This window comes from Sus scrofa, chromosome 3, assembly GCF_054392235.1.
Source record: "Sus scrofa isolate SSC_HxYL_T2T_F1_AM1 chromosome 3, Sscrofa_HxYL_maternal_Yorkshire_Landrace_v2.0, whole genome shotgun sequence".
Taxonomy (NCBI): Eukaryota; Metazoa; Chordata; class Mammalia; order Artiodactyla; family Suidae; genus Sus; species Sus scrofa.
The window spans coordinates 118,505,558-118,532,872 of NC_139385.1; the positions used below are offsets into that span (position 1 = coordinate 118,505,558).

Sequence of the window (27,315 nt, forward strand, 5' to 3'; positions counted from 1 at the left end):
ATGTTTCAGCCAGACTGATCGCGATTGAGACACTCTTAGGTTGTTTTACCTTTCCACGTATTAAACATACTCTTAAGGGCCACCCATACCTCTGCTGACTTGCAAATCAAACAGCTCTGGATGTTGCCTTATACCTAATCCTGACTTGACCATGGCCTAGATACATTCCCTAAAAATAAGAGCCTAAGTTCTAACAATATGTCTGGCATTCTGGGTGCCCCCTGAGGGTACAACTTTGTTTGAAGTTTTTTTTTTTTTTTTTTTTTTTTGTCTTTTAGGGTCACAGCCATGGCATATGGAGGTTCCCAGGCTAGGGGTATAATCGGAGCTATAGCCACCGGCCTACACCAGAGCCACAGCAACAAGGGATCTGAGCTGTGTCTGTGACCTACACCACAGCTCATGGCAATGCCGGATCCTTAACCCACTGAACGAGGCCAGGGATCGAACCTGCAACCTCATGGTTCCTAGTTGGATTCGTTAATCACTGAGCCACAACGGGAACTCCTGTCTGCAGTTTTGATCACCAATCACCAATCTTGGGCCTGTGAGCGCCTGAACTGGTGGTATCTGTTGGGACACTTAGTCACATCCTTTTTCGTCCACAATCCAAACAAGGCCTGGCAGTGGACCAGTTCTTTAAAATTGTTCTCTAGGGGAAAAAAAAAAAAAAAGAAAGCTGCCTATTTGTCCGGGTATCAGGAAGATAGATTTTGGTGCATGCTTGGTAAAGCATTTTTGCATAGTGGGGAGCTGGATCACAGGAGCACATGATTAGAAATCTTTCAGCTACAGGGAATAAGCAAATGAAAGTGCTTATCTACCACTAGCCTATGGGCAGAAACTGACCTGTTAGCCAAGTAATCCTAGATAACTGTATAGCTCTAGATTATGTACAGACTGAACAGGGTGGGATTCATGTATGGTTAATACTTCTTGTGAATACCTGAATGCCTCTGCTGAAAGAGAAACCAACATGAACAAATTAGGCCACAGGCTCTCTGGCTACAACAGGTATTCCCATTAGTACGGGGTCTAGACTCGTTTTCAGGATGAGTTTCTTAATTCTCCAAGAGATGAGATCTGTTCTTCAGAGACTATTAAAACCTGGGTTATCCATACACATCAACCTCTTAGTTTGGTATTTAATTATAAATTGTGCTGTTAAATGCTGTACCAAGACTGTTAAGCAAGATACAGAAATTCTAATTATGCAAAATGTTACTTTGCAGCCAGGGACAAAATGTTTTCTAATGACTGCTAAACAGTTTCATTCCTCAAGCCCCTGTTAGGTCTGCATCCCTTATCATCAGGAAATAGCCAGAGTATCATCAGCCCTCTTCCTTCAAGATTGAGGAATGATCAAAATATGGGGGAACTGAAGCCAAAGGTAATCATTTGTTATATATATTTCACCTATAACCTGTCTTTACTGATCAAGGTCTTTTGAATTATTGCTGCAAAAGACTTTGATTCTTCCAAGTGGCAGGTAGCCTAAACAATAAATAGGTTTTTCCAGGTTGTTCTAGTTCAGATGAGGTGATTAAAACTGGATGGGACCACTGACCCTCAAATGAGTGTGTGTATGGCCCACCTTTTGAACATGCAGAGGCCTGTAGCTTAATGCTACCTGCACAGAATGATTATCACACTTTTCCCAATCATCTTTCCCCATGACTTTGCTCTTCACCCCATAAATACCCCAAGTCCCTTGGCTCTGGGGAGACAGGTTTGACATTTGTTCTCCAGACTCCTCACTTGGTTGCCTTGCAAATTCTTTGCTGCAAATCTCAGCATTTCTGGCTTGCTGTATGTTAGGCAAAATGAACCTGGTGCGGTAGCACATTTGGTGATGGAAGTCTAGGTGGACCTTTTGCCCGAGGTTTATCAGCCCCTTGCTCCTACTGAGAGCCTGTGGACAGGTCCAAGCAGCTGCCTTGTCTGTTAGTTCTAGGACTATCCCTGGATTTCCCTGGTGAGGTGCTGCTGACCTTCAGCACTTAAGTTTCATTCTGCAGTGGAGAAACAAGTGGTTTGGGACTTTGGGTTTGGAATACATCTTTTGGGTATACATCCTGATCAGACTGTGGGTTGGAGGCCTCCCTGGTAGGATTTTAGCAAATAGTCTAAAAGGTTATATTTAATAGCTGCTAAGGTACTCAGGACCTCAGTACCTGGGGTAAAGGCCTAGGGCTCTGGTTTTTGGTTTTGGGCTTGTTTGGACATGTCCATTTATGTATCATTGTCTCAATTGTTAAGAACTGGCTATTGAGGATTGAACTTCTTGGTAACGATGGCTGGGACCCTTAGAAAGATTTCATTGCTGCAACTCCCTGAAAGCAAAGCTCCTTTAAGGTGGGAAATGTTAATTTCCTTCCCTCTTGCAGCCCTCTAGGCTGCATTCTCCAAAATTGGAGAAATTCCAGTTATGAATCTAAGGGAAAGATGAAGATGGCATTTTTTCGTAACACTGCGTGGCTACCATGTTTTTAGGCTCTGGAGCAAAATGGTATGAAAATGGACCCTTAAATTATAATTTTGCAACTAGACTTACTTTGTAAGTGGGAAGAAAGATGGGATAAAAACCTTACGTATATTCTTGTACGTTTATTGTATCAGAATAAACTTGTGCAAAGAAAATGTAAGATTAGGATTCAATAGGAAAGGCAAAGAAACCTATTGTACTTCATTCTAAGGAAAAGGAGGATGTTTGCTGTTCATTCACTTGAGCACCGACTGCTCTTCCCTGATCTTGGCTGATTCTAGCGCTGCTCCTTTGCTGCTAGCACCTGAGCCATGGCCTCAGGCTTGCCCTGTCCTACACTACTCCTCCTATCTGAAGATGGAGAAACAGGAATGCTCTCTGCCTCTCATACCTGCCAGGTACTCCCCTTGGCCGGCAAGCTACCCAAACTCAAGTGGGGCAATATCCAGTAAGTCATGTCCCCACTGTGGGGGGCAGCTGATGGGATTGATCTGGGTCCATTCCCCCTTTTCAACTTTGTATTTATTTAATTAAAAACCAATAGGCCAATGTAGATAATACTATCCATGCTCCTTGGATCATCTCTCTTTTTTTTTTTTTTTTTTTTTTTGTAACCCACAACCCAACCTGGGCAGATGTTCAGAATTTATTAAATATCTTCTTCACTTCAGAAGAATGTAGAATGGTTTTGGATAATGCGAGGAAGGAGGCAGATGGGCTTCATACAGAATAAATCCTGGACAACCCAACAGGGATTGATGGGCAATCCACCAACAGAGGATCTTGATGGGCAGCTCAGGAGAGGCCAAAACTTGATTATGGAGACTGTATTCTCGTGGGATTGTAAAGAGGGGGTGCCAAAACCAAAAATGGCTAATAAAGTACAGGAGCTAAAACAGAAACCCCAAATGAGGATCCTTCAGAATTTCTAGAAAGGGTCTCTGAGGCCTATAGACAATATACAGATCTAGAGCCTGAGGCCCAGAGAATTTAAAGATGGTAATGACTTTCCTTGGTCAGAGGGCCCCCAGTACACAGAAGAACATGTACGAGGTGGAAGGGGCTTTAGGACTGCGTGTGTCTCAACTTGTTGAGATTGCCTTCCAAAATTTTAACAGCAGGGACCAGGTTCAGGAGAGGAGGGAACAACGGAGAACGAAATAGGCCACTGGCCCCTCTGCTGGCAGTGCCTGGACACAGAGAAGAACCAGGACAATTGCAAGACCCCCAAGGGGGACCCAGCAAAAGGTAGGAGACCTCATGGCCCTAACTTCTACTCAAACAGGGCACCTGATAGTGAAACCCTGCCGATGTGCAGGTTGCAGACAGGAGGAACACGGGGAAAGGGACGGTCTCCAGGCTCCCTGTGCCTCAGACCCCCTGCTTTATTCCATCTCCCATAAATATGCTGAGCCCCTCGCCTTCCAGGAGGTGGATTTGAGATGTGTTCCCTTAGCTCCTTGCTTGGCTGCCTTGCTTTGCGACAAACACAAGAGTCTCAGTGATTTGGCTTGGTAACATTTAGGAGAATCTGGGTTCCTATGACTATAAATGTTTTGTCCTAAAATAGGGAGCTCTTTTCCCTGAGAAATGTCTTATCAGGATGTGACTTATTGTTGCACCTTGCAGAGACCTTCTGTTATTCTCCTTATAGTTGCAGTCACCCAGCACTTTGATACAGATTCAGGACAGCCATCTTTACTTTCTTCTTGACAAAGAGCTGAGTAGTAAATCAGAGGAGCTCTGTACATAATGAAATCATTGTTGTTTGAGAGCTGAAGAGATGAAAGTGTAGCCCTGCAATTATTCCTGTAGTTCCACCTATAACAACCTGTACAAGTCTCTACATTCATAGGAAACCATTGATAGAGTAGGGTGGACAGGGAGACAACTTGTATATACAGATGCTCAGTGATATTACGCTGAGGTAGAAATTTTCTAAAAAAAAAAAATGGTGATTTATTTTGCTTTAACATACACTGGTAAATATATTGGGATCATCAAGTTTCTTAAAAAATTTGCTGGGCCTACTTTTACACATAACAATACTAATGTAAGCTCATTAGTTCTTCCATTTCAATGGGGGAGAGGGATCCAATTAACACCTACTAGCAGCTTGGCTAAGAATGGACATTAAAATCAGACAACACATTGTAAATAGAAAGTACTCTTCTCCAAATGTGCATAAAAGTTTTGAAACAATCACTGCCTGTTCCACAGGACAGACAATTTGGATTTTAAAAAAATGTTCCAGCCAGGAATAGCATAACCCTGTGTAACAATACTTATATATATGTTTAAACAATATTTTACCAGAGACTTTTTGCACTTGAAAGTTTAAAAAAAAACCAAAATCTGAATAGAACGAAACAGTAGCCAAGGAACTGCACAACCAAAACCAATGAAAATTATATAAAATATTTCCATCACTAAAGGCCAGATTTAATCAAGCAATAGTAAAAAATACCAAAACAAACAAAAAAACCATAATAATACAACCTTCTGTTTAAAATAACAGCACTGTTCTGCCTCTTTTCCACTGAATTTTACATATGCACAGACTATATATACGGGTTTTTCAGAGAAATGTCCATTTGGTCTGTCACACCAGTCAGGCTCACACTGAATCCTTGCTCGTCTGAGGATAAACAACTCCCTGATGTTGCCGTATTTCCAACACTCTGGGTTAGGTGCAATGTCTGAAGTATAATACATTTCTCTTTGCTTTTACACAGTGCAGAGTAGTATATGGGCGTAGGTTATGTAGCTTTTACTCCAGGTCACTGTCTTTTTCTAAATTCAAGGCGGTATTCAATGGAGTGCAGTAGTTTGGCTTGTCAGAAGGTACAAAGCCCGGCAGACACACACACTTATAGGAACCTTCGGTGTTGATGCACTTGGCATTCTTGCAGAGAGACATCCGGTTGTTCAACTCATCACATTCGTTGACATCTGCAATAGGACAAATCATGCAGGTAAACAAGCTTTAACAGCACCTCGGGAGGAAACGCAACCTGCTGCTTCCCTAAGGCAGCCGGCCTGAACACTGGCTACTCTTGGCTCTCCCCTCAGGAAGCTGCCTCGGCTTGGCCAGGACTGTCTGCTTCAATCATGTGCAAGATAAATACGACTTTCTAGATCTTAAAAAGGTAGGTTACCTGAGAGGTTCTAGAATGTCTTTCCCTGTTATTTAACACAACATGAACCCTTTTTGTCAGCTTGACATCTTACAGTTAAACTGCAAGAACGCCGGAAGAACGATCCTAAATTCCTCTCTGCAGGTGTAGAAGAACTGAAAGGGTGTCAAGAGAAACAACACAGAGCCGTCTCTCGAAAGGCTTCAATTACTTCCTTAGCTTTCCTTCCACAGGAAAGAAAAGGCACTTACATGCTTAAAACACCTGCAATAACCCAGGCTACCTATTTTTTTAGACCTACCACAGAGTGAGACAAAAACCGAAGTGGGGACAGGAGGGATCAAAAGAGGCACAAAAATAGAAAAGAAAAAAAAAAAACCTTCAAGTCAAGGGTCTTGTTACCATAGAGTCCAACAGGCTCTGGAATACAAGATCCCTCACATAGAAGGGATAAACATGTATTTTAGTGTTCTTTTAAAAGTAAGAAGGAAGGCAGTGTGTGAGTTTTAAAAAACTTTCTCCAAAGTTTTTTCCAGACATAATATATTTCCCCATGCTGTTGTCAGGTATTTAGGAAAACATTATTTGCTGCGAAGTCAAAAGCTCCATTTAAGAGTCAAAGTAATTACTCAGAACATTTTGGCCTTCCCTCCATGTGTACCATTTTCATGCATTCTTAAATATCAACTTTAAGAAAGTGGTAAAATATACAGAAGGTGGGGTTGATCAGTTTAACCATTTATGAGTGGATAGTTCAGGGGCATTAAGTACCCTTGTTGCCACTGGCTAGCTCCAGAACTTTTCTTTTTTTTCCCCACTTTTTAGGGCCACACTTGCATTATATGGACGTTCCCTGGCTTGGAATCCAATCGGAGCTGCAGTTGCTGGCCTCCGCCACAGTGACAGCAACATCAGACTTGAGCTGCATCTGTAACCTACATCACAGATCATGGTAACACCAGATCCTTAACCCACTAAGCGAGGCCAGGGATCCAACCCACATCTGCATGGGTATGGGTCAGGTTCATTACTGCTGAGCCACAATGGTAACTCCTCTGCAAATCTTAAGTGTATGACGTCTGGTCACAGGGCATGTCAGGAAGAGAAGAATTCCCCATCAAATACCCACGATTCTTACCCACACAGGTCATCTTGGCCATATCCAAGTGATACCCATCAAAGCAATCACAGGTGTAACCTTCCTGCACCCTGACACAGCGGCCATTTTCACATCCATTAAGGATGCCACATTCTTCAGCTTGCAACTCCTCAAAGCTATTTAAAAAACCTGGAAGGGAAAGAACAGGCGGCAAGTTAAAAATCTGAAATCTTTATATTGTTTTTTAAAAAGGACATAAAGTTATGGTTTATTATACGTGCATCTTCCCAATACCTTAAATATAGCAATAAAATTGAAGCAAATACATCTGTACACCCTATTAAGCATAACATATTATAGACCTTGAATTCTAATGCTTTACATCTTGAATTCTAATGCTTTACATTAAAATCACATAAAATGAGATAAAGCAAGTAGGGTGTTTGATTTTGCTGTTAATAAGATCTTTTTTGGTCTAGGACTTTAAATCTCCCGAGTTTGCAATAGGGCAAACGTCAGAACATCTCTCAGGATGGAACCGATGGAATTCACGATCAGGGTAGACATTTGCCAAGAAGATGCACAAGTGCTGGAGGCAGTGTTCTTTCACTTGGAGTTCCCAGGAGCAGAGAAAAGTCAGACTGGCCTTGCCATCTGAGGTCTGTTTGTTTGCTCTGGCTTTGGAATGAGCCTTTCAAAAGGGCTCTTGGGGAATCAAAGGATCAAGGCAATAAAAGGGACTCAAAACATCCTGATATATGAGAAAAATACATCATACTAGTGTTTAAAAAACCTAAAGTCTTTTAAGAAAACAAATCTTTAAACTGATTCAGAGCTAGAGTTGAGTAGTACAAAAAACAATGTAACTAGGCATCAAGATAGACTATTTTAGCTCTTTCTAGAGAGTAAAGTTGTAAACATAAATCCATGGTGACCCAGACCCATGGCTGATGTGGCCTCTCATCCTTTCCCTCCTTCTGAAGACACCACATAATACTTTTAAGGGAGGAAAAAAAAAAAAATCCACCTAGGGCCAGAAGTCTTCATCTGGCCTTTGAAGTAATTCTCCAGTGGAACTGCAGGGGGCGGCAAAATATTACTGCTTCTGCAGGGCAGTAAGGTTTAACAATGATTTTAAAACATCGATGACAGGCCATTTTAAAAAATTTTAAAAGGGAAAAATACAACTGGCCATCAAGGCTGTCAGCATATCCTGAAAGCCAGTTTGAGAAATACTGATAAAATTAGTGTATGGAACTATTTCAAAGTCCAAATATCATGGCAAAACCATTTTAACTTTATAACTTTATTACAAAAATTAGGACACGACGTTAATAAAATAAGAAACTCCTACACGTATTAGGTAGATTCTCCAAAATACTTCTCCAGGACTCTAAAACAGCCACAGTCAGCAGAGCACAGCCCCTGCTCCAAATCGGGCCTCTACCTGTTTCTATAAATGAAGTTTCCCTGGAATACAGGCTCACCTATTCATTGAGGACTTGTCTCTCACTGCTTTCTTGATACCAGAGCAGAATTGAGTAGCTGCAAGAGAAACTACATAGCCTGCAAAGCCTATACATTTTACTAACTGGCCATTTATAGAAAAAGTTGATGTCTGCTCTAGAAAATGCCAGCTTGAGAAATATTGCTCTCACTAAAGGTAGCACCAGCCATCAGCTCAGCTTTCTTAAACAGAAAGGCAGGAAGTGGTGAATCATAAAGGGGGTAGGAAACCTCAGCCTCTCTTGCACTGTTGACCCAATATGATTATTTCCTTGGCAGGGCCAGAAAGCCTTTGATTCTGGTGGGGGAAGGAGGAGCTATTCCTCCGTCACCTGTAAGAAATAAATGTAAAGGCCATGACATACTCAAAGCTGGGGGTCTTGGAACTGCATCTCAACTTCCTATGTTGCTAAAATAAGAAATTGATCTGATACCAGTATGTTGACTTCTTAACAGTTGTAGTGAATTTTAAAAGTTCGAAAGGAATGACAGCATTAACAAAAAAGGTATATAAGCCAGAGCATTTCAACATTAAAATTCCTGGCATTTAAACTCTAATGCATTAGCAGCTACACATACAAGCCATGGGATTGTGTCAGCATTACATAGAGATTTACCCCGGTATTTTAGATTTATAGGGCAGGCAAACGGTGCTTTTTTTGAACTTCAATATTTCTTCTCCCTGAAAGCAAATGTTTACTGACCAACAACATTCACAGAGAAGTACAGAAATCATAAATGCAGTTTCATAGCTGTCAATATATTTAAGCCATTTTTTCTGAAGTAGTGCATGGTGTTTTTTTTGTGGCTGATTAAGAGAGAGAAGCTAAGGTGTTAGGGGTTAGGAGAGTTCTTCCCTGGGGTGGAGGCTGAGAAAGGGCACAGGGGCCTTCTGGAGGCTGGCAATGCTCTAGACCCACCCAGGTCTAGAAAGCCCATCCTAGCTCATCTGATAGAATGTTGTTTTCATGCAGATTTTAAAGCATCTTTAATTTGGCTGAAGGATCAATCTACTGTATTCTTTAAAAAACAAAAGAAAGCGGAGACAAGAAAGAGAAGGGAAGGAGGTGAACCCTGGGACTCTGAGTGGACATAACTCCCAAGGCAGCCGGGAAGCTTGTGTTGCACTTCAGCACCCAGGTCATGGCTTGTGCACAGGTGACAGAGCACAAAGAAAGGACGTCCTTGTTGTAGTTTGTAATGCAGCTATGGCTCCAAAGTCCTAACCCCAACTCCCTAGTCTGCAGAATTGTGTCTTCAAACTCTGGAGCAGCTCCCCAGGCTGCAAGGAAGCTGTGACCAGGCACTTGGATTCTGCGCTCCCTAGACCCATTCTTGAAGGCAGACAACCCAGGCTCTCCTGACAGTTCCATGTATACCATCCCACTTTCTAGACTTGACATAATTCACCTGTATTTGAAAGCTCTGGTTTCCCCTACAAGTGTGGCTTCCTCCTCAAGGACATTCTGGTTGTACATGCATTTACCTTCTAAATGGGAATAGGATTCACTCATACCTATTCCACTTCCCACTTAAAAGTCTGCTCAAAAATCTAGGAAAAGCCATCACACATCATTTCTTAATAAATCCCCTCACAAATTAATTCTATAAATTAATCTCTATAGAAATAACCTAAATGTCCATTGACAGATGAATGGTACATGTATATACAAGATGTGGTACATATACATAATGGAATACTACTCAGCTGTAAAAAAAGAACAAAATAATGGCATTTTCAGCAACTAAAGATTCTCACTGAAGTAACTCAGAAAGACAAATATATCACTTATCTGGAATCTAAAATATGGCATAAATGAACTTATCTACAAAACAGACTCAGAATAGACATATGGTTGCCAAGGGGGGAGAGAGGCAGTGGGATGGATGGGGAGTCTGAGGTTAGTAGATGCAAACTACTACATTTAGAATGCTTAAGCAATAAGGTCCTACTGTGTAGTACAGGGAACTATATCCGATCTCTTGGGATGGAACATGATGGAATATAAGAAAAATAATGTATATGTATGACTGAGTCACACTGCTGAACAGCAGAAATTGTCACAACATTGTAAAAACAACTATAATAAAAACAACTATAGTAAAAAAAAGTGCATCAAAAATTAATCTCTGACCAGGAGAACAACTGTTTTACCTCTCACTCTAAATGCTTGTAATGATCAGTACAGTTAATAGTTATCATTTCCTCGTATGAAAAAAAAGGCTACAATTAAACCAAGCTTTCAAGAAAACTGTGACCCTTAAAGGAAGCCACCACTTCATAGAAAAAGAAATGATTTTGTCATGGAAATTATGACAAGATCATTTTCTTTAAAGCACCCTCCCCATCAAGACTCAGACTCACCAGCTAATCTGGTGGTTCTCAACCTTGAGTACATGTAAAGATTATGCAGTGAGCAGGTGCAACTGACGGGGGGGCTCTCAGCTCAGTTACCGATTCAGCAGGTTTACAGCCTAGCCCACAAATCTGCATTTCTAACAGGGGCCTCATTTTGAGCCATGTTTAGTTCCAAAGTAAAGGACAAATTGTGCTTACGGTCCTGAATGAAGTAGGGATCGGCTTCGGGAGTATACTGTTCACTGAAGTCGACCAAGGCATCCCGTCCGTATGGCCGTCGGCGTCCTGTGACAGGGATGTTGCACAGCTGGGCATAGTCATCTAGGAAGGAAACGACAAGGACTGTGACACACCATCACTGTTTGTTCGCACTTGGACAGGCCCCCTCACGTGTAGAGCAACGGGGGAACCTGCCAGGGTACCATGTCACCGCGTGCCCCATCTCCCACACTCACCCCTGACCCTGGAATGTCTCAGCATTCTCTGCGGGTACTCTATACACGTCACGAAGTAGAGCATCATTAAGAGAACTTAGGACCAAAAATAGTAGCTATCCAGTTAGAATGTATCCCAGGAGAGTAAGGAACTGAAAAAAATGAGCCACTGGAGAGTGCTGCAGACCGTTTGGAAGAATGGCTTTATCTGACCCCATCAGATGTTTTCATCAAAGGATTTTAAACGTGTAAGTAGTCATTCTTCAGATGTGCCCCTTTTCACTCAGCAGAGACAAAAAATGTATCACTGGGGATCCAAAAATGAGACACAATCAAGCGAGGACGCTACTAGGTACAATTTGAATTTAGTAGCTACTACTATACCTCTCTACTCAAGACCTGGTCCTTATGAATAGCATTAGAGCAATTATGATCATAACAGAGGTAGTGAAGTCACAGTATTAGTAATTATAGCTAATAGTTACATAATGTTTGCTCTGTGCCAGATACTGTTCGAGGCACTTAAGACAATAATTCACCAAAACATCTATACCCCCCTATAAAGAGCTATTATTACCATCTCCATTTTACCAATGGGAAGTAGAAACAGGGAGTGGTTCAGTGACAGCTGGTATGAGGCAGCGCCACATCTGAACTCAGTCATGCAGCTCAAGGGTGCACAGTTAACACTCTTCCTCCCCGACATCCATCTCAGCTCCTTTACAGTTTTTATCTTTGCTGCTTTTGCATCCCAGCTAGATTCATCTGCAGATATCACTTCCTAAGGCCATATTCGCATCCTCATGGCCATCTGACTTCTAAACTCCCCTGCAGTCCTCACAGGACCCACTTAGCACATGGGACCTTGGTTCTCCACCTGTTCTGCTGTGATTGAGCTTTCAGTGCATTTCGTAGTCCCAGGCTCTTGCTTGCACTTTGGAGCAGAGCTGCTTAGAAGGTCTAGAGCTTGAGAAGAGATAACTTCATGGTCTGAATGCATGTTTTATAGAAAGTACACTGTCCAAGGGTTTACCTAGCAGTTAGGGAACACTGGGGGGGAGAGCTGCAGGATAGCCGGCCCCAGGGTTGAGTGGAGACTCTCAGACAGCCACAACAGGCTATGGCCACACTTGCTTGGATCATAGTTTAAAGGAGTTTTCCTCTCTTTTGATTGCTTCTTTAAAAAAACAACTAAAGAAAAGCCGTGAGGCTGGAGTTCCCGACGTGGCTCAGTGATTAATGAACTTGACTAGCATCCATGAGAATGCGGGTTCCATCCCTGCCCTGGCTCAGTGGGTTAAGGATCTGGCATTGCCATGAATTGTGGTGTAGGTCGTAGATGCGGCTCTGATCCCATGTTGCTCTGTGGCTCTGGTATAGGCTGACGGCTACAGCTCTAATTTGACCCCTCGCCTGGGAACCTCCATATGCCACCCATGCAGCCCAAAAAAGAAAAAAAAAATCCCTGAGGCGAGTGTGTGAGGTCTCAAGGTCTTTCTCCATCACTCCTTAAAGGAGTAAAAGGGATGTGTGTGTGTGCTAAACTAAAAAAGAGGAGTACTAAGACAGAAAAGGCCCTGAACCATGAGACAGGGAAGGATGATGGTTGCTCCTTCCTAAAATTCCCCTTGTGGGAAGCACTAGGAATGACCCCCCCGCCCCAAGAAATCCCCAGCAATTCCCCATGAAATCATTTCATGAGAAATATTAATTTCTACTATTAAGGAACTAGCTAAACCTGGAAAAAAGATTTTAACTCACAAAACTACAACTGAAAACAAAGAATACAAATGGTTTTCATTTCTGCTTCAGGATTTGAAAGAAAGGAATTAGGGATGTCCCTGCAAAGGCAGGATTGCAGGAATGTTTACAAGCTTCACATGCTGACATCTTCTCATGACTTTTTACATATATTTATTGTACATCTGAAAGGGAGACCTGTTCAACACTTTGCATCCAGGCAACTGTTGTGATTAGGAGTGGATATTAAAAGGAAATTAATTCGTGTTATTTTGTAAACCTAAATCCAGAGATGGCTGAGCAGCAAGCATGTCCTCTCCAGCACTCAGTCGTCAGGGCCCGGGCCCAGCTCTTCCCCTAGACCTGCCTCCCTCACAACGGGACGACCTGGTCTCCACCCTCCAGGCTCCCACCATCTAATGTCACGAAGAGAAGGGACCAAATGTGAGAGGAACAGGGGAGGGAGGGACCTCTGTTCCAGTGTGATGTTTAGGAACAGCTTCCAGGAAAGGACAGCACTTGACCTGAAACGAAGCAGACAAGGAGGACTGACTTCGTGGAAGATATTTTGGATTTTTAAAAAGCGCTTACCCAAAGGTGGCACAAAGGCAAGCTCTTCCACTGTGTTTGGGGACTACCAAGTGCTTCCTAAGAAAGGCTATGCATGTGACCCAGGCTGGTAAAGGGAAGCAGAGGAGAGTAATGTGGGGGGACCTTCGGGGTTTGCTGCATCTTCCTGCCTCTCCTTTCTTCCCCGGCCATGCGTTTGTCTCTTGAGAGTCTAGAACTTACTGTCCTGTGCTGCTTCACTTTCTCTAAGAGATTAACCAATCAGAGTTCAAGATAATTTTGATCCATTATCAAAACATCCTTTCCGATTTTTTTTTTTTTTTTTTTTTTTTTTTTTTTTTGCTTTTTAGGGCTGCACCTGCAGCGTATGGAAGTTCCCAGGCTAAGGATCAATTTGGAGCTACCTATGCCAGAGCCACAGCAACCAGGGATTAGAGCTGTGTCTGCAACCTATACCACAGCTCACAGCAATGCCAGATCCTTAACCCACTGAGCAAGGCCAGGGATCGAACTCGCATCCTCACGGATACTAGTCAGGTTGATAACCTGCTGAGCCACAACAGGAACTCCCCAAAACATTGTTTCTGCATTAAATATACTCTCTTTTGTATCTGAGGATGTGTTACAGCCCCATCAACACCACGATGTGCATTTTGAGTTATTTTTCTGGGAGCATCTATCCTAATCCATCCATGCTGCCTCTCCCATTGTACATATCTGCTCTCATTCCTGCCCAGGGTCAGGGGAAATGAGCCTGGGGTAAAGGAAAGAACATGGGCTTTGGAGGCAGAAGCTGGGGCTCGAGTCCTGATTGTACCACTTACTTTCCAGCTTAGCAATTTTGAGCAAGCCTCAGTTTCCACATGTGTTACATAGGGATGATAATTCCTGTTTGCCTCTGCGTTGCTAACATAGTAAAAATTGGCACTGATTATTAGAGAAATGCAAAATCAAAACTACTATGAGGTACCACCTCACACCTGTCAGAATGGCCATCATTAGCAAGTCAATAACAAATGCTAGAGAAGGTGTGGAGAAAAGGGTCCCTCCTATACTGTTGGTCGGAATGTAAATTGGTACAATTACTATGGAAAACAGTAAGGAGGTACCTCAAGAAATGAAATATAGAACTACCATGTGACCCAGCAATCCCACTCTTGGGCATATATATGGACAAAACTTTCACTGAGAAAGATACATACACCCATATGTTCATTGTAGCACTATTCACAATAGCAGAGACATGGAAACAATCCAATATCCTTCCACAGATGAATGGATTAAGAAGATGTGGTACATATATACAATGGAATACTATTCAGCCATAAAAAAGAACAAAACAATGCCATTTGTAGCAACATGGATGGAACTAGACTACTTCCATACTGAGGTAAGTCAGAAAAAGAAAGACAAATACTGTATATCACTTATATCTGGAATCTAATATAGGGCACAAATGAACCTTTCCACAGAAAAAAACTCAAGGATTTAGAAAACAAACTTGTGGTTGCTGAGGGGAAGGGAGAGGGAGTGGGATGGACTGGGAGTCTGGAGTTAATAGATGCAAACTATTGCATTTGGAGTGAATAAGCAATGAGATCCTGCTGTATAGCACAGGAAACTATATCCAGTCACTTGTAATGGAACATGATGGAGGATAATTTGAGAAAAATAATATATATAGATATGTATGACTGAGTTACTTTGCTATACAGTAGCAACAGAACAATGTAAATCAACTATAATGGAAAAAATAAAAATCACAGAATAAAAAATGGAGTGGTGTTATGGAACTGTTGATAAAATGTGAAGCACCAAGAAAATGGAGATTACAGTTTTTCCTTTTCAGCAAAATTACTCAAGTTCTTGCTGAACATCTAGAAATAAAGGATTTTCAAAGACAGTATCAGAATGATTGATACAAAATTTAGTGTTAGCAAAACTTCAAAGGTAGTTGTCAATGGGCAAAGAATTGTGCAATAAATTAAGAGCAACAAAAGTGAAGTCTCTGGATTTTTTAGATATTATTTCAAGATTTGGAATTTTTAAAAAGATGGAGGGGAGAGAGTTCCTACTGTGGCACAGGGGGTTAAGGATCTGGTGGCACTGTCACTACAGCAGCTAGGATTGCTGCAGAGATGCAGGTTTGATCCCTCACCTGGCACTGTGTTAAAGATTTGGTATTGCTGCAGCTGTGACATAGGTCACAGCTGTGGCTTGGACCTTGGACTCTATCCCTGGCCCAGGAACTTCCATATGCCATGGGTAGGTCCAAAAAAAAAAAAAAAAAATGAAGATGGAGGGAAATCAGTAAACGGAAAGACAGACACCTTCATGGACTTCATCTCCAAAGTTATTGACTGCCTTGGCAAATTTAATCACTTGGTCGGACAGTGATAAAATATGAACAATAACACATTTTAATACCAAATCATGAGTTTCCATCATGGCTCAGTGGTTAACGAACCCAACTAGTAACCATGGGGTTGCAGGTTTGATCCTTGACCTCACTCAGTGGGTTAAGGATCCGGCATTGCCATGAGCTGTGGTGTAGGTCGCAAACATGGCTTGGATTCCACGTTGCTGTGGCTGTGGCGCAGGCTGTTGGCTATAGCTCTGATTATACCCCTAGCCTGGGAACCTCCATATAACACAGGTGTAGCCCTAAAACAAGACAAAAAAAAACCACCCCAAACCCCCAAACCAAAAAAAACCCCACTAGACCAACAATGCAAAATATAGAGGGATGGAAATTGATGTCCAGCAATTTCTAAAGGCCTGAGTCCTTTAGAAATGCCTTCAGTAGCCAGCAGATTTCTCCTCCTCTTTTAAGGAAGAAACTGGAATATAAGGGAGTTTTCTAGTGAGTCCTATGTAAGACCTCTCCTTCAGGACCCAGAAACAGTCACATGTCTAATAATGTTGGGTCTCAGCACCACAAGCTGTAGCCAGAACCCATCTAGCTTGGAGATGCCTGGCCTTGCTGCTCCCTAGGGCTGGCTACAGTCCAGCTTGGGGAGGCAGTGAAATGCGGTTGGCTGAGGGTATGGAGCCTGGAAACAGCAGATCCTAAACTATTTCCACAACTTCCAGTGGGAGCTCTCTTAGCGGCCACTTTATCCAGCTCAACATGTAGAGATGAACCCATTTTTTTTGTCCCTAGAGTTTTTTTTCCCTCTGCATGACACTCCTTACTTAAGCATGTCAGCAGAAATTAAGCACTGACTTGTCTGGGGCTTGGTGCAAAGGAAGAGCTTGGCTCAGGCAGGCTTGTACTTTATGGGGCAAATGCCATTTCTGAGACATGATACAATGTGTCTGTCCAGGAACCAGCCACATATGAATGTGAAATGAATAGGAATGGGAAATATTCACATCTCAAAGTCCCACCACTCATTGCATTCCCCATCTTTTTAGGCACAAACACGAAGTTCTTGATCAAAGCTAAGAAATACACAGGACAGTGTGAGCCACCACAACTACATGGTCTAAACAAGACCCAGCCACTGATCATACTCATTGTCCTGGCAGGGAAGATTCATAGGACAGATGGTGCTGCTCGGATGTTAATTTTAAATTGGAAAAAAAAATTAAAAATGACCTCCTGGAGCCAAGGGGTCTGCAGCCTCTGCTGTCAGTAGCAATGGGAAGTACATTATTATATTCTGGCAGGAAATCTCCATTCCTGATGACAGACACATCAGCAGGGTGGGTCTGCACAGTCACATGTCACAATGCCACTCTGGCATGTAAGGAAACTGGGAGGTGAAGTTTCTTACTGGGGCAGATTCAATTCAGCTGCTTTTAAAAATGAGGAAGAGGCTGCATTTCATCCTCCACACATCAGAGCTGAAAACCCAGGGCACAAAACTTTGAGGTGCCTCATTTTCTAATAAAGGAAAAGCAAGGGCCAATCCACATGCAGTAGGAAAAATGGGTCCTATTGCATTCAGATTTCTAGACCCAGTGTTTTTCTTACAGGCTTCCACATGTCCTGTTAATGGATGATGGTGTTTGGAGAACATACGCACCAGGACATGGAAGAAGGAGAGAGAGAATGGAATTACTATTTACCCCAGTGTATGCTGAGCCGGCAGTATGATAGGCATTTTTCTCTGAAATTAGCCAAAGTTACAGAAGTAGAAAAATGTTGACCATTTACTGGTGACAGAGGAAGGACCATAAGAGAGAAGATTCTACTGGCGATGCCACAGTTATGGAACTGGATATCTCTTTGGGTATCTGTCTGCTCATGCTCATTCTCAGAGAATCAGTTCTTACCCACTGTGCTGAGTGAACAGGCAGGAACTCTGCTTCCCTGGTATTAAAACGCTAAGTTGTGAGAGAAAACTGGGTATTCTAAAGAGAAAAAAACCCAGAATCAAAAGTCCTGGGTTCTAGCCCTACGGCTTCCCATTCCTTGGACTGGATACGTTTGAGCATCTATTGAGCAGGATTCTGGTTTTCTACCTTAGCAGCATTAGAAGCTGTTTACTGTTCCATTCACGGATTGACTCACTCACTCAATTCCTCAGGAGGCTGAGAGTTACAGGCAGAGTGGGGCTTGGAAGAGGAGGGACCAAAAGGACAGGAGGCTGACATGTGCTGCAACGGTGTGTGAAGAAGAGGTAATGCCTAGAGTCAGCCAGGAAGAGCTGGGGAAGGCTTCACCCTGGAGGTGAGCATCCATACGAAGGGGGTCAGCCAGGCGCAGAAGAGGAGGTGTGGTACCTCAGAGTCGCAGGCACATATGATGGATAAGAAAGCTGTAGGGAAATGAAAGGACCACACGAGCACTGCCTACTACAGGTCCCTGCTAAAGGACTGACAAAAAAAGGAAAGTCAGCTAAAAGGCTCTATTAAGCTCCCATGTGTCAGGCGCTGTGTACTTTTGCGCACACTTTTCCCTTTAAAACTTAGAATCCTAGGAAATAATTGTAATTAGCTCTTTTTTTTGCTTCTGATAAGTAAGCTACGGTTGGCAGCATAACTGTCCTAGCTTATTTGAAGGATTTGACTCTAAGTCGGTCTATCTGTAAAACCATGCTCTTTCTACTCCACAGCTGCCCTGTTGAAGCCCTGAGAAGAAAATTATTCCATATATTCCCGACTAGATCGTAAGCATCAGGTAAGTACTTAGTTCAGCAATAAGCGTTTGTGACTAAAATTCCAAGGAGAGTAATAACTGTGAACGTTGATGAGCTCAGCCCTGCAGGGTCAGCTTTATCATTAGCAGGATTTATGTTTATTGAATTTGCTCGATTTATTAGGTGAAAGCGATCAAATTGCTTAATGTTCAATTAAACTGTACTTGTCGAGGACAGGGAAGTAATGAAGTCTAAAGTCTTGGCAGAGTTCACCTTCTGTGGGACTCCTGTAAATGTTAACGCTCTAAGGAAACACTCGGGCCATAGACTAATGAAGTCCCCCACCCCCCACTCTTCACCTAATGCTGCCCCTTCCAAGTTCAATCAGCGTTCCCTAGTACATGGCTGTTTGTGTAGCCAGATTCCAACTAGAGAGAGGGATTTGCTGGATATGAATGCCAAATAATGGAGGCTCCATTTAGAAATCCATTTCTAAAACCTTGATTCAGATTTTATATACTTGTAATAGCATTAAATTATGCCACACAAGAAAACCTTAAAATAATGATGGATAACTTAGGAATTTCTTACTAAGGATTGCATGAAAGGTTTCCTCCATTTCTAAATAAACAGGGCTTTGGAAATAAGACAGTCTTGCAGTCAGGCAATCTCAGAGGAAATTGGGAATGAGGTAACTTATAATACACAAGACACAGGATGAGACAATACTATAAACAGGCAAATAGCAAGAAAGTTCAACTTGTTAATTTTCTAAGCTGATCTACACTTCATAGTTTTCCAGCTGAAAAAACAGATAAACTGTTTCATTTCCTCCTTTCCTACTCATTAAGCACCACTCTGAAGTGGCAATTTAAGAAATCAACAATTAGAAAAAGTAAATATTATAGGTAAGGAATACATTTTATTTTTTCTTCTATTTTGTTTTTTACATTAACCAAGTTATTTTAAAGTTTGAGTTGCACATGTGCTTAAGAATCAAGAGGTGGTTGCACAACATAAGGAATACACTGATGCCACTGAATTATTCACTATAATTTTTTTTTAGCGCTGTGCCTGTGGCATATGGAAGTTCCCAGGCTAGGGGTCAAATGGAGCTGCTGCTACAGGCCTACATCACAGCTACAGCAACATGGGATCCAAGTTGCATCTACGACCTACACCACAGCTCATGACAACACCGGATCCTTTAACCCACTGAGCAAGGCCAAGGATCAAATCTGCATCCTTCATAACCCACTGAGCCACAATGGGAACTCCAAAATGTTTAGTTTTATGTCATGAATTTCACCTCAGTTTTTTTAAAAAAGAGAAAAGAGTGTGTTCTTTAAAGTCTGGTATTCATATAATCTTTGTATTTTTAAGTGGTAAAATTAATCTCTTAGGTCCTTTGTAGCTTACAGAGCCTACAATTCTAAGCAGAAAATTGTTTACTGTTAAGCTGCAAAATATTGGGAAGTCAATCTGTCATTGAAACTTGTGGCTGTAATATGAAGTAATCACCACCAGATGGTGCTAGTTCCCTCAGTGGTGCTCACCTGGGTGTTTCCAGATGACTGACAAACATGGAATGGAACACAGAGGAAGTAAGCACGGACAGGCTAACCTATAAGGACAGTCAGCACTCATTCATTTGTCTGCTGAGGAAACAGGTCCAGAGACATCGAATGATATGCCAAAGGGCAAGTCGGGATAAATCCTCAAAATATTAGATTTTCTTTTAATAAAATCAAATTATTAAACTGTAAGGATAAAAATAGTTGTGTCAAAGTATTTTAACCTTTCTTATTTTAAGTCTGGAAGCTGTTAAAAACTCCTTTGATTAATATTCAGAAGTATAGAGCTCAGGTTATGAAATAAAGTTATACTGCGGAATCCTAATTTGAAGAGCAAGTTCTAGGTAATTAATGTAATATTAAAGTAACACTAAACATAATAGATTATTCATAAATATGTATTCCTTTTAATTACAGGAAACAAGATAAAGCTGCAAAGCAAAACTGATCTATTTTAAGATCTGTAACTGTTTTATGATTTTTCTCTTAATATTGCTGCTTATATTAAATCTGAAGTGACTCTCTGTTTACCATCTCCTCTGGATCTGTTCAGAACCAGATGCAGTCCTAGTAGCTGTTCCTTCTGGCAGTGACTTATTTGGCTGCATTGGTATGCTCTGATAGATTATGTGGTGAATGGGAACCTCAAGGGTTGAACAGTGCACAACCAGAACAACTGTCCACAAGAGCTCTGCTTGTCAATGAGACTGGAAGCTCAGAAGGAAGCATTAAAGAAGCATTCTTGTTGTGCTCAGAAGTCTTCCAATGAGCTAATCTTTTGTAATTTACCTTTTTCTTAAGACATTGGCTACTGATGCTGAGCAAAACAATTATCACCCTAGCTTCTGCTCTGCAGATTTAGGTCAGTGTGCTTCCTAAACACTTTCTAGATGCTCTCCTCCCAATTTTAAGAGATATGATCTGTCTGCTGCACAAAGGGAGAGAAGATAAAATTTCCCCTACCCCTCCTCTGCCAGGAAGGCCTGCTCTAGCCATGAGGTCAGCATATAAAGGTATGGGCAGCCAGGGCCTTTTTTCCAGCCAAAGTTGTCTTATAAGGTCAATTAAGAAAAGGTCAGAATAAATTCAACATTATTTGAATTTAAGATCTAAACATAGAACAGAGCTCTAAGCAATTACACACAGCAATTTTTTCCCCCACAGTCCCAGCACAGTTCATTTTCTTCGAGTATATTTCAACTAGTACTATCAGTCAAGAGAAATCCTATCAGCAAAGTTTAATTAAAATATATAAAAGTAAAATTTGCACTAAAGAGCAAATCAACTCGTTCAAGGTAATGTGGAAAAGGCATTCCTAGAAAATTGGAATGTCTATTCCTAATCTGTGATTTCAAGGTAGAAAGTTTAAGCTAACATTTTTGAGATCAATTAGATTGCTTGTTAATGAAAAATAAAAGTGTTGCTTTTTTGTGATCAGATTGTTCATTTTACGTGCATGTCAATTTCTCTACTCTGGTTCTTTGTTAGAAAGTTTCTAATAGGAGAGCAGTGTGTATAGTCTAAATATTTTGTATAACAGAGCAGGACCAAATACCATCTTAGCACTTCAGTGCAGTGTAGCTCTCCAGAAATAAGTCCTGAATGAAATTGATTCCCCACAGTCCAGGTTGTACACAAACCAAAAATTTCAGAAGTGTTCTTAGCACCAACTGGTCATTTTTCCACCACATTGCCCTCACCTTTAACTGTTATATGATTGTGGTGGAGGCCCCGGAGACAACCCCTTCACCCTGCCTGCTGGTCCTCCTCACTGCCTGCAGTTCCAAACCCTCACGGACTCACACCAACCCCAGGGAACTGGGTTGGGGAACTACAGCCCTGTTGCAGGACCCTCCTCCAAAGTTCTATCGCCAACAGTTCAGCAGGAAATGGAGGAAGTTTTCCCCTCTGTCAGAGCCTCCCCTGCCCTAGCACTTTACAGCTGTCCCTCCTCTGAGACAAACCGTGTTGCTTTGGGGATGGTGTTTCTTTTTTTGTTTTGTTTTGTTTGTTTTTTTGTCATTTCTAGGGCCACTCCCATGGCAAATGGAGGTTCCCAGGCTAGAGGTCGAATTGGAGCTGTAGCCGCTGGCCTACGTCAAAGCCACAGCAACGGGGGATCCGAGCAACCTACACCACAGCTCACGGCAACGCTGGATCCTTAACCCACTGAGCAAGGGCAGGGATCGAACCTGCAACCTCATGGTTCCTAGTCGGATTCGCTAACCACTGAGCCACGATGGGCACTCCGGGGATGGTGTTTCTAATCAATGACTACATAGCATGATCATAACCTGAACATGACTGACTTGCTCCACACATTCTCTTCCTCTAACGCACCTCCCAAAGACAAGGTCGTTTTTAAACCCCACATTTTGGCTTCATTTCTAGTGTTGGTCCTCTGAGGCACAGACCTTCTTTTGGTACCTGGTCTTTGTGTCCCTCCATCCTGTTTGTTTCCTCCCTTCCACAAGTCCAGGATCTCTTCCCCGGTTTGGTGGAAGGGGCCTTGACCTGCCATAAAAGCCGTGTCCGGCTGGGGCCCTGCAGGGGTGTTTGGTACCCCACCTCCTCTCTGCCCTTCTCCAGTGCACATCTGGGGAAGGGGAAGGAACAACATTTAGCTCCAAACTGAAAATAAAGGCCTTTGCTGAAGTGTGTTTGTACAGGAATGGTGGTGGGGGCTGGAGAAGGTCCATACAATGCAAATATTTTCTTTAACTGGTTCTCACCCTTTTTTTTCAATCCCACGTGTCAACTCGGCTGGGCCATGGGGTGCTCAGATGGAGCTGGTGAAACATTATTTTGGGTGTTTGGGGAGAGGATTAACATTTACATGGGTGGATTTGAGCAAAGCCAATTACCCTCTGTAATGTGGGAGGGCCTCCTTCAATGCGTCGATGGCTTGATCAGAACAGCAAGGCTGGCCCTCCTCTGAGAAGGAGGATTCTACCAGCCCCTGCCTGGCCGCCTTTGCACGTGGGACTTCATCTGCAAAACTCTTCCTGCCTGATGGCTCTGGCCTTGGAGCCTCAGCTCTCCTTGGGCCTCCCCAGCATCAGCCCATCCTGCAGATTTGGAATTTACCAGCTTTTATAATCATGTGAGCCAACTCCTTAAAATGAATGAGTGAATGAATCAACGTGAATCAATCTTTTTCTCCTTCTCTTTTTAGAAACACCTGGAAACAACAGAATGCACTCTCTGTGGCACACACGGCTACGCAGACTCACATTCTAAGTATACATGACCTACATCCTGATCTTAATTCTCTAATAATTAATGATCGCAGTGGTGAATTTTTCCACCCAGTAACCTCAGCTGGCCTAAGAGGGTAATTCTGCTACAGAGATAATGACATATATTTGGTACAAAATATTAGTACTTTACTATTAAAATTTTAGAGTAAGAGTTTTTATTGTTATTTCTCATGTCTGTAATATTTAAGAGAACCATACACTAGATAATCTGACAGGCCTTGTGATTTCAATTTGAAATATTTAGGAATTTATGTTGCATGAGAATTAAGAGAACTCTCTTAAGTCAGTACACAGTACTCATTTTAGAGTCATGAGGGAATTCAACAGTTGCATTTTAAGCTTGACTTATGAGATTTATAAGAGCTGCTTAAATATTTAAGCATTTAGAAGAAAATGCTTATGAGGAGAGTAGACTGCCCTTTCAGATATATAAAATGCTTGAGAGAAAATCGAATCCATAAAATTTATAAATTGGAGACCAAAGTGTTAGGGATTTAATTAACAGAGTTTTGATACAGAAGTAATGAAAGTTTAATCTGCTCTTTGAGATATATAAAGATTAACCACAAATAAAAGTTGACCTTATTTTTTATTACTACTTTTTTTATGGCAGCAGATGGAACTTCCCAGGCTAGGGGTTGAATCAGAGCTGCCTAGACCACAGCTACAGCAATGCCAGATCTTAGCTGCATCCATTACCTATGCTGCAGCTTGTCCAACACCGGGACCTTACCCACTGAGCGAGGCCAGGGATTGACCCTGCATCGTAATGGATAGTGGTTGGATTCTTAACCCACTGAGCCACAGTGGGACTCCTGATCTTATTTTATATAAAAATATTAGATTTATAAACAGCAGCACAAAATGTTTAAGTTGAACTTATATTCTTAGGTAAATCCAGGTTTTACCATTGATAAATACTCTGACTGTTCATTTAAAAGCCAACACAGGATGGTCCTTTCTAGGCATAAGACCTCCCTCTGACATGGTAACCAGTAGCTGGGAAGCCTGAGGGGCATGGAAGCTTCTCTCAGGGTCTGCAGAGGTTTTTGGCTCCAAGTTAGTCCCCAAACACTCTGCTGCCTCTCATCATCTTTGACTCTTGCCTACTTTCAAAGAGACTTGTAGCACTGTAGAGCCAGGCAGTGGTGGGGAATAATCATTAGCTCAACTCATTTCTTGGAACAAGATCTGATTTATCATCATTGCTGACACCTACGAAGCATGTACTGTATGTCAAGCATCTCATGTGCATGATCACATTTTTAACCCGCCAGCCAATCCTGAGGGAGATGGTGTGGCTATTGCCACGTAACAAATGAGGACACTCACATAATAATCACATTAAATCCCAAGACTTTCTGGGCATAATTCACTACTCAATTTTATTTTGCAAAAATCCTTTCGTAGTAAGAAAAGTCGTTTCACTCTTTTGAGGGGGTAAGGGGTAGCCTTCTAAATAAATAAAGTGAGTCTTTTCAATAAGAAACAATGCCAGTTGCTGACTGGCTGTTCCATACGGTATTCAATTCAATCTAGTTCCATGGATACCAAGAATTCTGTCCCAGAGAACTGGCCACCACTTACCACTGAGAGTATACGCTAGGTGCCTACAGTGTATACATATGGTGGCCTCTCAGGAGGCCTTTTATAGCTTTCCAGTTTGATTTAAATCCTCCACTAGCGTTTCTTAACAGCTGCGCTTTCTTTAATCATAATTACCAGGATCGATGATCACAATGATAAATGCTTTCCGACTCACAGAGTATTAATTACCGTAGCCTCCAAAGAGTTCTCACCTTTGGATAACGGAAACTGAAGCAACCAGTCCAGTGTAACTGACAGAAGCAGTGCCAAAAGCAGAACGAGATCCCTGGACCGCCTAAACCAAAGGCGGTGACCACTCACTCTGCCTCACATGTAGGATGTTCCAAAGTTATTATTAACATTCTTTGGAAACACAGTTCTTGGAAAAGCCTTTAAACCGTGACTGCTGAAAGGCCTTTTGCAACCACTGCCCAATTACAGTATTTTTTCAAGCTTAGTCCATGAGTCAAATCCCTGTCTTCCTTCACACCTCCAAGGGTATTATGAAACTTCTTACCCCGAGATCTCTGGGATCATGTAAAAAGCCATGCATGGATGTGGAAGAAATCACTAGCTCAACTGTTCAAAGACAGATTCCAGATTTTTTCACTCTTGCAAAACCATATAAAAAACCTGGGGAGCAATATGTTACTAGATATTTAATTATTTAGATATTAAATATTTAGACATTATGTGTTTAACTTACATACTTAATAAGTTATTAAAAGTTTTGGAGTTCCCGTTGTGGCTCAACAGTTAGTGAACCTGACTAGCATCCATGAGGTTGCAGGTTCGATCCCTGGCCTCACTCAGTGGGTTAAGGATCTGGCGTTGCCATGAGCTGTGGTGTAGGTCACAAATGCGGCTTGGATCCAGCGTTGCTGTGGCTCTGGTGTAGGCTGGAGGCTACAGCTCCAATTCAACCCCTAGCCTGGGAACTTCCATATGCCATGGCTGTGGCTCTAAAAGACCAAAAAATAAAAAAAGTTTTGTATCCTAGAAAATGATGAATTTATTAAAGATATCATTTGTGTATTTAAATGAGACAATCTTGAGGAAGGAACTTCTAATTTAGCAGTACAACATAACTTATATGTTAGTTCTACAGAATTTTACATTCCGTGTAAATACAAGCTGTGTACCTCTTCCAAAATGTATTGGCTAGATGTTACATAGTAGATATTCAAATAAATAATGAAACAAAGGAGTATGTAAATAATTTAACTGAAACCAAAAGCAGGTAAATGATAAGCAATTTAGACTGCACTTTAGATGCAGTTCTCACTCCTAACTGCACCTTGCATATAATCATTTACTAAACATGTTATTTGACTTAAAAAAAAATAAGAATTAGACATAAATCTATATTATGATTTATAATTTCCTACTGACAGAACTGATTTCAAACTTTTCTTATACTATGATGATTCTATTTTGCTTCCTGGCACTCAAGTGCAAGGATAATCTGTAGTTCCAGAACCAGAATTTTTGAATCAAATCTATCTATATATTTATATCTTCAAACTGCTCTCTGAGCAACACTGAGAGAACTCATGCCTCTGAATTTTAATCAGTAATTGTATTTTACAAAACTTTTTAAGCATTTGCCAATTTCTTTTGTGGCACTTCAGTCTCCTTGGAGTTTTTTTTTAACCCCACTCACCTTTCTATGCCTGGCTTTAAGTATGGCCAAGGTTAAAAACACCTGTGGTGCAGTACATAATATTAACCAGTAGGTGGCACTCTGTGAACACACTAAGTGTCCCCTCAAAATTTCTTAATTTCAAACTTTTGGATCAAGACTTCATCTACTTTTTCTGTGCAATTTGCTTACAGTAAGTCTAATTATTTATTAAATTTATTTAACAGAAGTATAATTATTTTGAGATAACCACAGACACTGGGATCCCTATGTACTTTAGACTCCAGTGTAAATGTGTCTAATTTTCTTTCATTGGTAGATCAATAGGTTTCTATTTCCATGAGATAATAGCACCCTATATATCTTGCAATCCATAGGGACATTTTTTTTCCCAGAAAATTTAAGGTTATACTTTTAAGAGTAGCAATAAATAAAAACATTAGAAGCTCATGTTAAGTGCTGGAGGGGCTGTGGAGAAAAGGGAACCCTCTTGCACTGTTGGTGGGAATGTAAACTGGTACAGCCACTATGGAGAACCGTTTGGAGATACCTTAGAAATCTATACATAAAACTTCCATATGACCCCGCAATCCCACTCTTGGGCATCTATCCGGACAAAACTCTACTTAAAAGAGACACATGCACCCGCATGTTCATTGCAGCACTATTCACAATAGCCAGGACATGGAAACAACCCAAATGTCCATCAACAGATGATTGAATTCAGAAGATGGGGTATATATACACAATGGAATACTACTCAGCCATAAAAAAGAATGACATCATGCCATTTGCAGCAACATGGATGGAACTAGAGACTCTCATACTGAGTGAA

At 41.6% G+C, this 27,315-nt stretch overlaps 2 protein-coding genes and 1 long non-coding RNA gene across 75 annotated transcripts in view; 2 read left to right on the plus strand and 1 right to left on the minus strand.

The window, feature by feature from the left end:
* Positions 1 to 4,458, plus strand: part of LOC110260036 (uncharacterized) — a 69,241-nt gene extending 64,783 nt beyond the window's left edge. For 9 of the 21 annotated variants that reach the window (XR_014842294.1, XR_014842285.1, XR_014842293.1 and 6 more), the window contains 3 exons: positions 1,283 to 1,390; positions 2,767 to 2,883; positions 3,604 to 3,734. Coding sequence is in view for 2 of the 21 variants with exons in the window: in XM_085019645.1 (XP_084875771.1) it covers positions 1,283 to 1,390; positions 3,604 to 3,888 (393 nt within the window). In the remaining 19 variants the exon portion in view is untranslated. Of the gene's footprint in view, positions 1 to 1,232; positions 1,391 to 2,387; positions 2,510 to 2,696; positions 2,938 to 3,603 lie in introns of those variants that run through there. The other 12 variants (XR_014842289.1, XR_014842301.1, XR_002342787.2 and 9 more) reach the window with 8 other exon arrangements.
* LTBP1 (latent transforming growth factor beta binding protein 1) overlaps positions 4,420 to 27,315 on the minus strand; it is a 523,079-nt gene continuing 500,183 nt past the window's right edge. For all 50 annotated transcript variants that reach the window (XM_085019627.1, XM_085019610.1, XM_085019630.1 and 47 more), the window contains 3 exons: positions 10,785 to 10,907; positions 6,761 to 6,910; positions 4,420 to 5,437 (listed from right to left, as the gene is read on the minus strand). In XM_085019627.1, the coding sequence (XP_084875753.1) occupies positions 5,256 to 5,437; positions 6,761 to 6,910; positions 10,785 to 10,907 (455 nt within the window). In that variant the 3' untranslated portion in view covers positions 4,420 to 5,255. The remainder of the gene's footprint in view (positions 5,438 to 6,760; positions 6,911 to 10,784; positions 10,908 to 27,315) is intronic.
* Positions 5,222 to 25,828, plus strand: LOC110260037 (uncharacterized). Of its 4 annotated transcripts, XR_014842308.1 has the most exons (7): positions 5,222 to 5,460; positions 5,558 to 5,634; positions 7,201 to 7,380; positions 14,602 to 14,720; positions 17,312 to 17,568; positions 18,394 to 18,458; positions 23,167 to 25,828. It is a non-coding gene; the product is annotated as an uncharacterized LOC110260037 (long non-coding RNA). The 4 variants fall into 4 exon arrangements; XR_014842309.1 differs by lacking the exon at positions 7,201 to 7,380; XR_014842310.1 differs by lacking the exons at positions 7,201 to 7,380; positions 17,312 to 17,568.